Consider the following 13,333-nt stretch of genomic DNA (forward strand, 5'->3'; position numbering starts at 1 on the left):
GTTGTTTGGAAAGAATAGAATTAGATGTGTGCAAATTAATTGTGCTCATCATAAATGTCAACTCAATTTTTTTTTTTTTTGCTTTCTTGGGCATTCATATGCAGAAAAGCCAAGTTTGTTCCCCGTATTTTGCGTGGTCTGCTATCCAGAAGAGACTGCTGTTTTAATCTATCTGACCTCCCATGCGGCGTGCAGTCTATGCAAGCACCATCCTGAAGGCAGACAGAAGAAATCCATCCTGCCAATTTTCTCGCTGAAAAACTGCTTTGAATGATGAATCACTCCAAGCACCAGTGGTATGGTTTCTCCGGTGGGTCATAAAAGAGGGGAGCTGATGCCTAAGTGGCTGCTTGTTTACAGCAAACGGGGATAAGGCTTTTGTCATGGCAGAGGACACACTGAAGTGACATACCCTGTGTCCCTTGGTGAGTTACACCTAGGACAGGTCACAAAGATAAAGGACCCTTCTGAACACGAGCTCTATTATGTGTGGAACAAATTCTCTCCAATCCTAAGAGACCCATTCAATTCAATTTCATAGATTTTCCATGGAATTTCACATGTGAACTCACAACCTAAAAAAAGCTAACACTCTGAAGGACAAGAAAATAAAGCCCTTTTAATCAGAATGATTTTGAGTGTGTCCACTGCAAGCTAAGTGAGACACTTAGCTGCCCCCCCTTGGTCTCACTGCTCCAAGGGCGCTCCCCTTCCCATGATATGGCCCTTCCCAGAGTAGCATGGAAAGGAAATCCCACGGCACTTTGCCAAGGCACACTCAAAAAAGGTTTTTACACCCAGGCAGGAAGAGTTAAAAGTTCTGCATACAGGTACAAGAGTTCTTGGCAAACTCCATGTCTAAATTTCAGAGTATTAACTTGGCAACAAGATTATCACATTTTGACAACAAGTGTCACAGGCTTACTGGGGACAAAGCCTTAGGTGCATCTCTGGACAGTCTATTCTTACAGGCAGGTGCTGTCACTCTAACCACCTCAGTCTTTTCCAAGCAGCAGTGGCAAGAGTATAAGCTCAGGGGGCACACATCCACGTACAGTTAATTCAATATACTGCACAACTGAAAGTAAATATACTTTATCTACTGTGAAACTGTAATTTTCTAAAACTGTCTGGGAAAAAAGCTGGGTCTTTTACCCAAAATCAATTTGCATGTTGGGATGGAGCTTTCACTGTGTAATGAAATCATACTCCAGTCTTCAGATAGGTTTGCTTCACCTTAAATGGGACTCTTGTTCTTACCTGTAAATTAATAAGTGGCTGAAATTTTTATATGAAGTTATACATAAGGACAATTTGTTCCCAGCTGGCTACATCCAGGATGCTCAAAATACACACTGAACCAAAACACTTCCAAAAATACACATACGTTCTTCTTGGGGGAGTGAAGACGCTGAAATGATCCATCAGGAAGACCATCCCCGTCAAAGCATCAGTTCTAAGTGAAGCCAAACAGTTTTATCTAAACTCATCATTGCTCAAGGGGATTTAACTTAAAAAATAAGTCTTAGTAGAGTTTTAATTAATTGATTCATTTTTAACGAATTCAATTCCTAAGAAGAGCATGGCCTTCAATATTCTCTGCTTGCCTACTATTCCATTTTCTTGAGGATCCGTTCAGCAGTCTTTTGCCCCATGCATGACCTGAGAAGACCTGGGGAGATTCTGCCCAGTGGATTTCCCCGCAGAAGAGGCAGCATCTTACCCTGCATGAAGAAGGAGCTAGGGAAAGTGCTGGCTGCTGGTTTCGAGGAAGGGTAGCCTGGCGAGTCCCTATTGTAGTCGGCAGTGCTTGCTGATGGAGCATAGACCTGAGGAAGGAGAGACAATTTAGTTTTCCTTGCTGCATTGAACAAAGCACCTCAAGGTCCATTACTTGAGAAGAAGCAGGCACTAAATGCTAAATTTCTATCATGTCCATCCCAGATCTGTCAAACCCTAGAACACTACCCCTTCCAGAATACAGAAAAACCATCACCACCACCAACAACAACAAATGCTGAGTATATTTGTGTGACTGGAAAACCGGGGGGCGGGAGGGGCGGATATTTTCCAGTCGTAGGCAAGAATACCGCGAACTATGTCTTGTTAAATGTATTATATAATACCCACAGGGCTGTCCTGTCCAAGCATCCTTTTTTTTTGTTTTTAAACATAGACAGCCTCTGAGCACATGAAAGGTGAAAACAGAAGGGCATGCGTCAAGCCTCTCCCTTTTACTTGAACTTTGAATTAAAATTTTTACTTCTAAGAGAAAGAGACAGAGACCCAGAAAACGAATACACTATCCAGACCACAGAAAGTGACAAATACATCTTGGAATATTAAATTCCCATAGTGTCAGCTTTTTGCAGAGCTGCATGAAAAAAGACCATTAAAAGCCCAGATCTACACAGACCACCAACAATCAGCATGTACACAGGAAGAGGGGGGAGCACTCCTTTATAGCTCTTATTATATTTGTGTGTGCAATAAACTTAAAAAAAGTGTGCCAAAATCCTAATTTACTGAACATTCGTTTACTAATACTCGTGAGAGTTGGAGAACCAGTCCTTTATAAAAATAGCCTGTGTATTTTCTTGTTTAGGTTTCCTTTAAAGAAGAGAGCATAGTGGAAAAGCATAAATTCATAAGGTATAGTTTAACTTTAATTGGTTCCCCCCTTGCCTTTTCTGCTAAATATAATTTTTTTAAATCCCTATTTTCTTTTGCTCCAAAAGTTCCTCTCTCCAGATGGTCGGAGAGACTGAAACACTGTCATCCTCTTGATGAAAATGGATACCTTCCTGCCTCCATTTTGAAGCAGGCAGAGGCTCACAAAATTGGCAGAGAGCCTGCAGTGATATTCACAGGTCACAGCAAAAGAAAGAGAAATTCACCAATAAAAAGGCAACTGCAGAGTTACCAAAAAATACTCCCATTTTTTTACAGTGCACGTCGAATAAACACCCTAAGAAAAATTACATAATTGCTCTCGGAACACCATGAATCACAAACTAAGCATTAATACAAGGTTTAGGATTTCACAAAGGATAGGTCCGCAGAGACAGATGTGGCAAAATATGCATACACATACATACATCAAATAAATGCTACATATGCCCCACAGTGCCCTTGAAAATTGGGAGGTCCTGGAGATGGAACAAAACAAAAACAAACCAGAAAAACCTAGGCACGCTTTAGAAAACGAGGAATTTTCCTAAGTCATAGAGGGATATAAGCCCCATATTACATGGGCTATACTTCACTTTATTTTTTAGTTCTCCTCACATTTTAAATACATAAATGTCTATTTCCTTCTATTTCCACAGAGCTTACAAAAAGGAAGAAATCTTCTCAATTATCTCTAAGAGACAAAGAATAAACCTTAACCCAGGAACCCCCAAACAAATCAATACCCTCAAGTTCTGTCAAGCGAAACCCAGCATTTTCTTGGGAACTATACAACTAATAAACCGTTTGGGAAATGCTACTGAATGTATTCAGAGGAGGTCTTGAGAGTAGGATAACGAGATGAAGGAAACCCTACTATCTAGAGAAAGGGGAAATTGAAAATCAGATCGCCTCTGTGATATTATCTATAGTACAGGCTGTTAGCCTGTATACATGGACAGCTGTTTGGCCATTGGTATTAATACAAGCTAAGTGTACTACGTATCACCCCCAAGTTTCAGAAATTAATGTATGTACTGTAAAAGTGAAAATAAACTGTGACCCACATTATTAAACCATCTTGTATTTGAAAACAATTGAAATAAGTTCTTCTAGGATTATATAGTTTAATTTTAATTATATTCTGCTACATTAACTTTAAACATGTCATGTATATTATTATGTCAACACCATGTGATGGCACCTAACAAGTTTCACCTTTTTTCCCGATTTGGGCAGAATTGGTTGATATTTCTTCTGGGAGATAAGGACATATCTTTGGTAATTCTACTCATGTATAAGGAGGCTACTTGGACTATGAATTATGATCAAGTTCAAAGATCTAAGAATAAGATCATTTATTCAAAATTCTTAAGTACTGCCTGCATAAACAAGGGGCAGGCAGAGAGGGAGACAGAGAATCCCAAACAGGCACTGTCAGCACAGAGCTCGATGCGGGTCTCAAACTCATGAACTGTGAGATCACGACCTGAACCAAAATCAAGAGTCAGACACTTAACCGACTGAGCTACCCAGGCACCCCAAGACTCTTCACATAAGATGAAAATCTTATTAACAAGAAATGGACCATTGTTTATGGTAAAAAGGCATCTTTCCCACTTCAAGTGACCTTTAAGGTAAAGTGCCCTATAGAACTGTTTATATAAATACACCTTGCACAGAACTATTGTACTTTTTTTTCAAAGACTTTATTTTTAAGTAATCTCTACACCCAACATGGGGCTCGAACTCACAACCCCAAGATTAAGAGTCACATGCTCTGCTGACTGAGCCAGCCAGGCACACCTATACTTTTATTTAGTTCAGCTCCCCTCCTCCATTTTAATGATAAGAAATTTGAAAATGGAATGGTCAAAGCAACCGCTCAAGATCTGCAATTTGCCCTCCATGCACAACTATCAGTGGCACTTAATTTTAGGTTACTTTCTTTAAAAATAGTGGTAGAGGTGTAAGATGATATTTATGAAAACAGATTGATCATAATGCTCATACTTCAATTTATCCTAAATATTTTCATCTTTAGTAACCTGGATGACCAGGAAGCTGCTTCATTATTTTTACTTCAGTCAACTATTCTGCCAATTTCTCAATCAAAAGACTTCAAGGTATGGGTTTCAATAATGTATTTAATAGAGACACTAAATACAATAAGAAAAGCTCACATACAACTGATTTTAATTATGCTATTTTAGGTAACTAGAAAGATGATTTTTTAACTAAATATATATATCTTTAATTTAACAGAACAACGCCAAACGTCCCAGATACCTTCAAATAGTTAGAATCATTTTAGTGACTAACACCAAAAAATCAGTCCAATGAAAAATGAAATAAAAATCCCAAACTCTAGTTAAGTATATTGAAGTGACTCTATCTATGAAACATCAGAAAAGTCTAAAGAGAAACAAAAATCTACACTTAGTTTTTCTCTGATAAGGCCGCTTAGATCAAGGTGACTTTTGGCATTCTGATTCCTCCAAAGAAGTGTGAAATTTCTGTTGCAAAATTGGAAATGGGAAACTTGGCCCAAAGCTCATAGGCTGCAGCTCTTTTAGTGAACTATTTGTTGAATAAAAGCTTCATGGCAAACTAGTGGCAAAGTATAGTTTATGTTCAAATTTAGCACCATTATGTTTTCTCTTACATTTCCGAATTTAAAACAAAACCATGCATGCAGAAATCTGAGTTTAACAAATCTCTCTAGATAACACTAACCCCTGCACTGATAAAAATAAAAAAAACATTTTCATACTATGTATTTGGTTTTTGTTGTACTTTGAGAAGTATTACTATATTATATTAGCAGTTCCATCCAATGTTCCTGGTTATCCTTTGCTCAGTCATCAAAGAAATAATACAGTACCTTCTTTTAAATAGATCCTTTGCCTGTTAGAAAAGAAAACCAATCCCTCCCCCTCCCCAATCAACCCTCAGTTTGTTCTCCACATTCAAGAGTCTCTTATGGTTGGCCTCCCTCTCTGTTTGAAACTATTTTTTCCCCTTCCCTTCCCCCATGGGTGACGGACATTGAGGAGGGCACTTACTGGGATGATCACTGGGTGTTGTATGTAAGTGATGAATCACGGGAATCTATCCCCAAAACCAAGAGCATGCTGTTTACACTGTATGTTAGCTAACTTGACAATAAATTAAAAAATAAAATAAAATCTTCCATTGTAGAAAGAGGGGAAAAAAAGCTAAATTTGGATTTCTTTCTTTTTCACTTTGCTTTGTAGCTTCCTCAGTGGTTACGCCACAAATTTACTAGCTTTATGCCATTGAAAAGTTGAATAATAATGCTGCTATTATGTTGATTATCTGAACAAATGTGACTTAGGAACATTAAGCCACCTTTTCTACATTAACAATCAACTAACTGGTAAAGGCAGGATTTAAGTGGGTCATCAGTCCATATTCTTTCCATTAAAAAAAACAAACACAATTTCTTGCTCTTAAAAGGCAAAAAGAGATATTTTATTTCATTAAAATTTTTTTAAACGTTTGTTTATTTTTGAGAGGGTTGGGGGAAATGGCAGAGAGATAAGGGGGCAGAAGATCCAAAGCAGGCTCCCTGCTGACAGCAGAGAACCTGATTTAGGGCTCGAACCCTCAATCCGCGAGATCATGACCTGAGCTGAAGTCAGATGCTTACCTGACTGAGCCAACTAGGCACCCCCAAAAACACATTTTAAATTATCAACACAAGGCTGTACTTTGACCATACTTTATAGAAATATTCTCATGGGGGTTTCATAATTACCTTTTAAGAAAGTAAAACGTGATAAGGCACGTTCATAGTAAAACCAATACATATTAATGTTACTTGCTTCCTGAAGTGAGAAGCTAAATTTTAAGGGGATAAAGAGAAGTGGCTACAGACCATGTGTCACGAGGCGTGTCAACTGAGTGGGGCTGGGTGATAACCACTGGGCTGTACAATGTACCTTTAAATTCCTTACCATTACTACCCCTTTGGGATTCTGCAAGAACCATCCGAACACAGAATTTTAACAGACTTTCAGGCCCTTAAAGAGAGTTGCTGTATGCTCCATAATGAGTAGAAAATAAAGCAGAATTATGCCTCAGATGCCCAAGTGCTAGCAGGGTTCACTTAGTAGTTTAGACCTTGGAAGATTTTATAAATATTCTAAACTGTGACAGTGAAACGCGCAAATGACAAGAGTTTATAGTGTGCTGTGTGTGATGTTCACAAACCTAGGCATATGCTTTGATGCTTCCCAGCATCTAATGGGGAAACATACTTAAAGGTAGATCAGCTCACTACTCAGACAACTGGGCTAGACTCTCAACTCTTACAATATTGTTTGAAAGACATGGGTCACACAGGAAGAGAAAAGAAAGCTTCAGGGCAGTGATACCTCCACATTCAGAAGAGTTAATATGGACTCTGTAATCGTGCCATGTGACCAAGTGAAAGGTATGTTCCTAACTGATCCATAAACCAAGGGGAAGATGTACTTGAAAGAGTCTTCAGAGAGTGTAGAAAAGTCTTTGGCATAATAGTAGAATTTATCCAGCTCTGGAGCTAGACCAACTGGGTTCAGATTCCAGCTCTCACAATTAATTGTGAGCTGGATGGTGATACCGTGAACCTCAAATTTTTTCCTTTGTGAAATGAAGTTACTCTTTTTGTGAGCATTAGAGATAACATCCGTCAAGCATAATTCTTAATCTGTTGTGGGCGCTCAATATATGGTATTATTATTTATATCTTGTTGTAAGTCCTAGTCACTGCTTATTGCTATTTTTAAGAAGTGTCTAGAACAGTGCTATCCAGTATACTAGCCATTAGTAATATGTCGTTATTTGAATTAAGCTTAATTAAAATTACATGAAGTGAAATATCCATTCCCTCAGTCATGCTAGACATATTTCAACTGCTCAACAGCCTTATGTGGTCACTGCTACCATACTGGATATCACTAGCATAGAACTTTCCTACTACAGCAGAGTGTTCTGTTGGGAGCACTGGTTTAGACCCATGCTTGTCTGTGAAGAGTCCTCCTGGGCCATACCCTCCTGGGTAGCATGTCACCCTCTGTTAGACTGCCTATTACAATAATGCCAGCCCATTTAAGAACTGATATTCTTTCTAGGCTGCAAGAACTAGAAGTCCTTTGGTGGACTAGCTACAGAAGCAACTTCTAGGTATCCCTAGTACGTAGCATATAGAGGGTGGTGATAAATGTTGATGCTACTGAATGGCAGGATATTTACGTTTTAGTTTTATTTATTATTTTTAGAGTTCCTTGTACTACTACATATTTTTTAAAGTCCTTTTAGAACCATCTGCCAAAATTCCTGCAAATTGTACCAAGTGGGACACGAGGCAAGAGTATCTGTGACTCTCGGTTTCTGGATGTGTAGGAAGCAGAAGAAATTCTTCAACTGCAATTCTGTCCTTGGCCCTTAGTGTCTTTGGCAAAGGAATTATAGTTAGACATGGTGTGATCACTTTTTCTAGACGATAAAAGTTGAACAGATGTTTAAGTTTTCTGATCATGTGGTTTCACATTATTGGTAATTGGGTCCCTCTCTTCTACTCTCTCTTCATTTTTAATACTTTTTCTTTTTTTTAAATCTTTTTATTTGACTTTTTTTACAGCTTCTCCTTTCTCTTTTCACCTGCTGCCCTCTGTCCTGTCTCTTAGCATCATATTTCTAAAGCTCAAATGCTTTTGACCTTATTTTACAAATGAGCAAAGGAAGAGGTCAATGGACAGAGCCCAGGGCCCCTGACTTTGCATCCAGTCCCCTTGGCACTCTCCTTTCTAAAGTCTTTTCTACCTTTATAACTTAAATATTCTAATGGGCAGTAAAATGGCATAAAAGGTTAATAAACAGATTCAAGTAACGGAGTTGAGTAAGTTATTACAAGGTTTAAAGGCAGTTAATAATGCTCAAGGGCATATAACAGTCAGGCAGTAAATAATCCAAGAGTGCAAAAAACTAAAACCAACAGCAAACTATAGGAATAAAAATTATTTACGTGATATATTCTCAGAACAATACATACATTAAGTCCAGGAATATTTACCAATGGAAGAAATCCTACTTCATTTCCAGGTAATGGTTAAAAGCCAATCTGCATTGTTGTCACATAAATAGGAAATCTATTTAGAGATAACACATGAATGTCTGCAGTATATTGACAAACTGATGGGTATAAATAAATGGAAAAATTCAGAGGTGTAGGCTATTGAAACTGTGAAGCTTTTATGGCCATCTAAATCACTTGAAAGTTTTATAGGAATTAACCAAATAGTTCTAAATGCCCTAAAATAACTCCTAGTAAGAAGAATTTCTTTATTCCACAAACTATCTTTATTGGTAGTCATAAAAAAAATCACATTTATCGAAATGTGTGAAACATACCATTAATGTATATGATATTCCTATTTCATTTTCACTAACAAGTAATTACCTGTTTTCACTCTGTCATATTGCATCACGAAGAGAATATATGATCCCCCTAAAAGAAATTCCTGAGTATGTAATATACTTAAGAACACAATTACTTTGAACATACATCTATACATTCCATCACAAACATCACATATAATTTTTCCATTTTCTACATGTCAGCTGAGTTTTGATGATGTGTGCATGATCAGATCAGTATATTAAATCTAAAGCTAAATCCTATAAATGAATTACAGCCAAGAGTTTGACTCTTCTCAGCCACCACATTTCCTTTTCCGGGTTAAGAAGTAGTAAAATTGTGAGAATTTTAATTCCCTTCTTTGTTTGTGTCTTTACCAATCAAATTCTGTAGCTGGAAGACATCACAAAGACCCAAAAGAAAGCCACAGGAAGGAGAAGGAGGCGCTGAGCGATCCCTAAGGGTTCAGGCTCCAGAGTTGCATAAGCAGGAAGACATGGGTGGCCCGCAGCAATGCCTTTCCCTACAAGTGCACCCCCTCTGCAGCAAGATCGGAGATTATACAGTGCAAAAGTGAGCTGGACCCAGTATTAAGTGTGCCTCCTGTGTGCAACCCCTGCCTCCCCTCCAGGAGCTAAGAAAAACCTGGTGTTCTTTATGGGCAGGCAGCTCTACCTTATTCTTTCTTTTCTTCAAATAAAAAGGCAAGGATATTCTTATATTTTTTTTATATAGCTAGCTGTAGTATATTTTTCAAATCTCTGGATCAAATTTCAAACTCTAAAAATAAAGGGAATCTATATAGCCTTTGACATGTATAAATATTTACAAGGGAGGGAAAAAAATCCCGTTTCAATTTTTTAAAAAAGCACTAAGAATTACTAATAATTGTACAATAATATTATTGTAATTTAAATCTACATAGTGCTCTATTATTTTAGAAAGATTTTCAAGGTGTTATCATTGCAAACCTGAGATAGTTAAACACCCGGGAGAGGTATGATTTGGCTTACTCTGTTATGATATAATAGATATTAAGTCATACATATGATCTATCTAGATCTATCATAGATACAGAACATTTGAAGTTTTTTAAATTTTTTATTTATTTTGAGAGTTCGGGAGGGGCAGAGGGAGAGGGTGAAAGAGAATCCCAAGCAGGCTCTGCGATATCAGCACGGAGCCTGATGCAGGGCTTGATCTCCCGACCGTGAGAACATGACCTGAGTTGAAATCGAGAGTGGGATGCTTAACCGACCAAGCCACCCAGGTGCCCCAGAACATTTGAGATTTTAAGGTGTTTCCACTTATTATCCTATAACCATCTCAGTCATATATGCAGGAGTTACCAAATAGAAACAAAGAAAAGAAGTAAAATCATAGCTTAACACCCTCCAGAAGTGGAAAAGGACCTGGTCCCAATGCCTACCAGACCAAAGCTCTTGTCACACTTGGCATGAGAAAATAATGTTGTTGATAAAAACAGCTAACACTGTACTTAGGATATGCCAGACACTATTCCAGAAAAAAAAAAAGTACATGTACTCATTTTGTCTGTACACTAACACGGCTGTTGCATTATTGTCTTAATTTTACAAATAAGAATCTAAGAGAAGGTTAAGTAAGTTGCTCAAAGTCACATAGCTAGTTAAGTGGCAAAATGGGCAAAATCACGTAGTTCGGTTTCAGAGTTTGAACTGTAACTACCATTCTCCACCATTATCTCTTAGCAGCTAAGAATTCTTTCCAGGGTGTTCATGGACTTCCTACCAAAACCCAGCTTTGTGAATCCTGGGTCCCTTGTCTATATGCCCTGACTGTTTTGCAGCCAGGGGGCTAACAGAATGCCTCTTTGCCTAAAGAGAAGAACACAAGGTGATCACAGTCCAGGGGGCACAAAGGAGGCTCCAGTGTGCTGCTTCAGGAGGACCATTCATCTGTCTTCCAGGCATGAAGCTGAGCAAAGAAGCAGCAGGTTATCAATACTTTTGTTCAACAGAACTGAAGTCAGAGAGAAGTGAAGTAATCTGCTGCCAGTTACACTGGCATTTAGCGGTGAAACCAGACCCAGGACTAAATACCAGGACACTAAACTGATAAAAAGCACCATATTATTTCTTACAGCATTCAAGTGAAGTGTTAATATAGTTCCGCCTGTGTGTACTAGCCTCTGGCTCCAAATACTTCTTTTTATTTTTACACCTGCATTTCTCTTGCTCTTGGCACGAAGTGAGCAGACACTGTATGTTTGCTATTACTTTCAACGTGGTATATCACAGGAATGCCCACTGCCAACATTCTGAGTACCTTGGCCCTAGCTGAGAATGCCTTAAACTGATTAAGTTACACCTGGCTAAAGATCTCTTGAAACACTTAATTGCACAAAATTTGGTCCAGGTGAAACCTGACGTCTTCCTGGTTACATTCCTTATGTTACTTATTCACATGGGACTTGGCTTCCTCACCAGGCTCAGGATTGGCACACATAAACGACTGTGGATGTTAAGTGCATCACAACTCTAATATGTTCCAAACACCTAACCAATTTGTTTCCAAGCTTTTATTTATTGACTGCTCACTGGAAATTAAAGGTAATGTTAAGAAGAACATGACTTCTAATTTCTATTAATTATTATTTCTACTTATTTTAAACCTTAAACAGATGTAACTGAATTATTTTTATCTCTACCGCTATCACATCAAATTCATGATTGTTCATTATTTCTAACAGATCACATCCCATTTCAACACTACTTCTTCTCTTTGGCAACCAGTTATGTGCTTTTTTTAAGACGACACCTACTGTTTCTTTAGGAGGTGTTGGAACATCAAAATAGTGTTGGTTAAATACGCCAATAAATAGCTTTGTGACCTCTGAAAGCATTGTTTCGTCAATTAAATGAGGGCAGCATATCTTCCAGATGAAAACAAATTTTAGGATTCTAAAACAAAGAGAGAAATCAATTTGAGATTTATTCCAGTGTTGATTAGTGTTTCTTCAATAGCCAACTGAATGCTAAGAAGGCCTGTTCAATATAGTTGACTGCAGAAACAACAAGGTTTAAACAAATATTATGAAAAAATGTGCAAGTGTGCTGTGTGTGTGTGTGTGTGTGTGTGTGTGTGTGTGTGTGTGGTACTGGGCATGAAACAGGCTCAAGTAGTGACTAAGTACATGCATGAATGAATGAATGAATGAACACACTGAACACAAGATACACGCCAAACTAAGAATACCATCATAAAATAAACATTCATTGTTCTGCCAAAACAGATTTTCATACTCTTCTCTGTTTGAGGGGTGAAGACAATGATCTATAATGGTCCGTACTTAAGGGTTCTAAGAATATTCCCCATCCCTTTCCTTTTGAACTCAAGTTTATAGGTTGATGACTAAAGACTAGAGCTGATATCCTCCATTGGATGTTATTTAATAGATCTGTCTTTTAAAATGGGATGTAAGCTCAAATAAGTTTGGGTACCACTGGGATAAACAAGTAACTTCAATGCTGCAGACCTTAATCAATGAACATTACCATGAGCGGTAAAAACCTATATCCCTGGAAAAAGTCCCATGGTCACAAACCCATTTTTCAACATATTTCCAATCATCCTCCATCTCAGGAAATGTTATCTTCTGCTAGCAGCTGAGAATTCAACATGATGAGTTCTCAGATCTTTTCTCAAGAAGTCACTTTTGAAAGCATGCGAGAAAAGTGAAGAAGTTATGAGGGTACAGAGAGGGCTTTACAAGAAGAGAAAACACGACCAAAGAAAAATGCCAGTTACGTTATAGTTGGAACTTGCGCAACCTGAAAGTGCTATTCCTGTCCCTCCAATCCCGGGTCTTCAGGGCCGCATTTGCCTATATTAAGCACAGACAACGGCCCGAGAGCCATCATTCCTAACTACATGTTCCTTCCCAGGAAGCAAGAGGGATTAGAGAGAAAGTTGTGTCAAACAAAAGCTGAAAGACACTTTCAAAGGTAGAGACCCAACCAAGTAAGAATAAAAAGCCAGTAAGGCCAAGGTTCTAACTGATACTACAAAGACAAGAGGAATGGTCAAAGAAACAATTCACAAAAGGGGATATGTACTTCTCTAGATACCTTCTTTGCTTGAACTTAACAGTGGAAAAGAGAGTAAAATTATATGATTGATCATTATAGAAAGTTAGTATCTTCATAGTGTTTTAAATTATAAAGACTTTCTGTTTTCATGACCTTAGTTAAGAATCAC

At 38.1% G+C, this 13,333-nt stretch overlaps 1 protein-coding gene across 39 annotated transcripts in view; it reads right to left on the reverse strand.

Annotated features, from left to right (window-relative positions):
- Window positions 1–13,333, reverse strand: part of TCF4 (transcription factor 4) — a 353,960-nt gene that overhangs the window by 52,871 nt on the left and 287,756 nt on the right. For all 39 annotated transcript variants that reach the window (XM_019463970.2, XM_019463968.2, XM_019463976.2 and 36 more), the window contains one exon: window positions 1,724–1,829. In XM_019463970.2, coding sequence (XP_019319515.1) covers window positions 1,724–1,829 — 106 coding nt within the window. The remainder of the gene's footprint in view (window positions 1–1,723; window positions 1,830–13,333) is intronic.

This window comes from Panthera pardus, unplaced genomic scaffold, assembly GCF_024362965.1.
Source record: "Panthera pardus isolate Hobbes unplaced genomic scaffold, ASM2436296v1 HiC_scaffold_15, whole genome shotgun sequence".
Classification (NCBI taxonomy): Eukaryota; Metazoa; Chordata; class Mammalia; order Carnivora; family Felidae; genus Panthera; species Panthera pardus.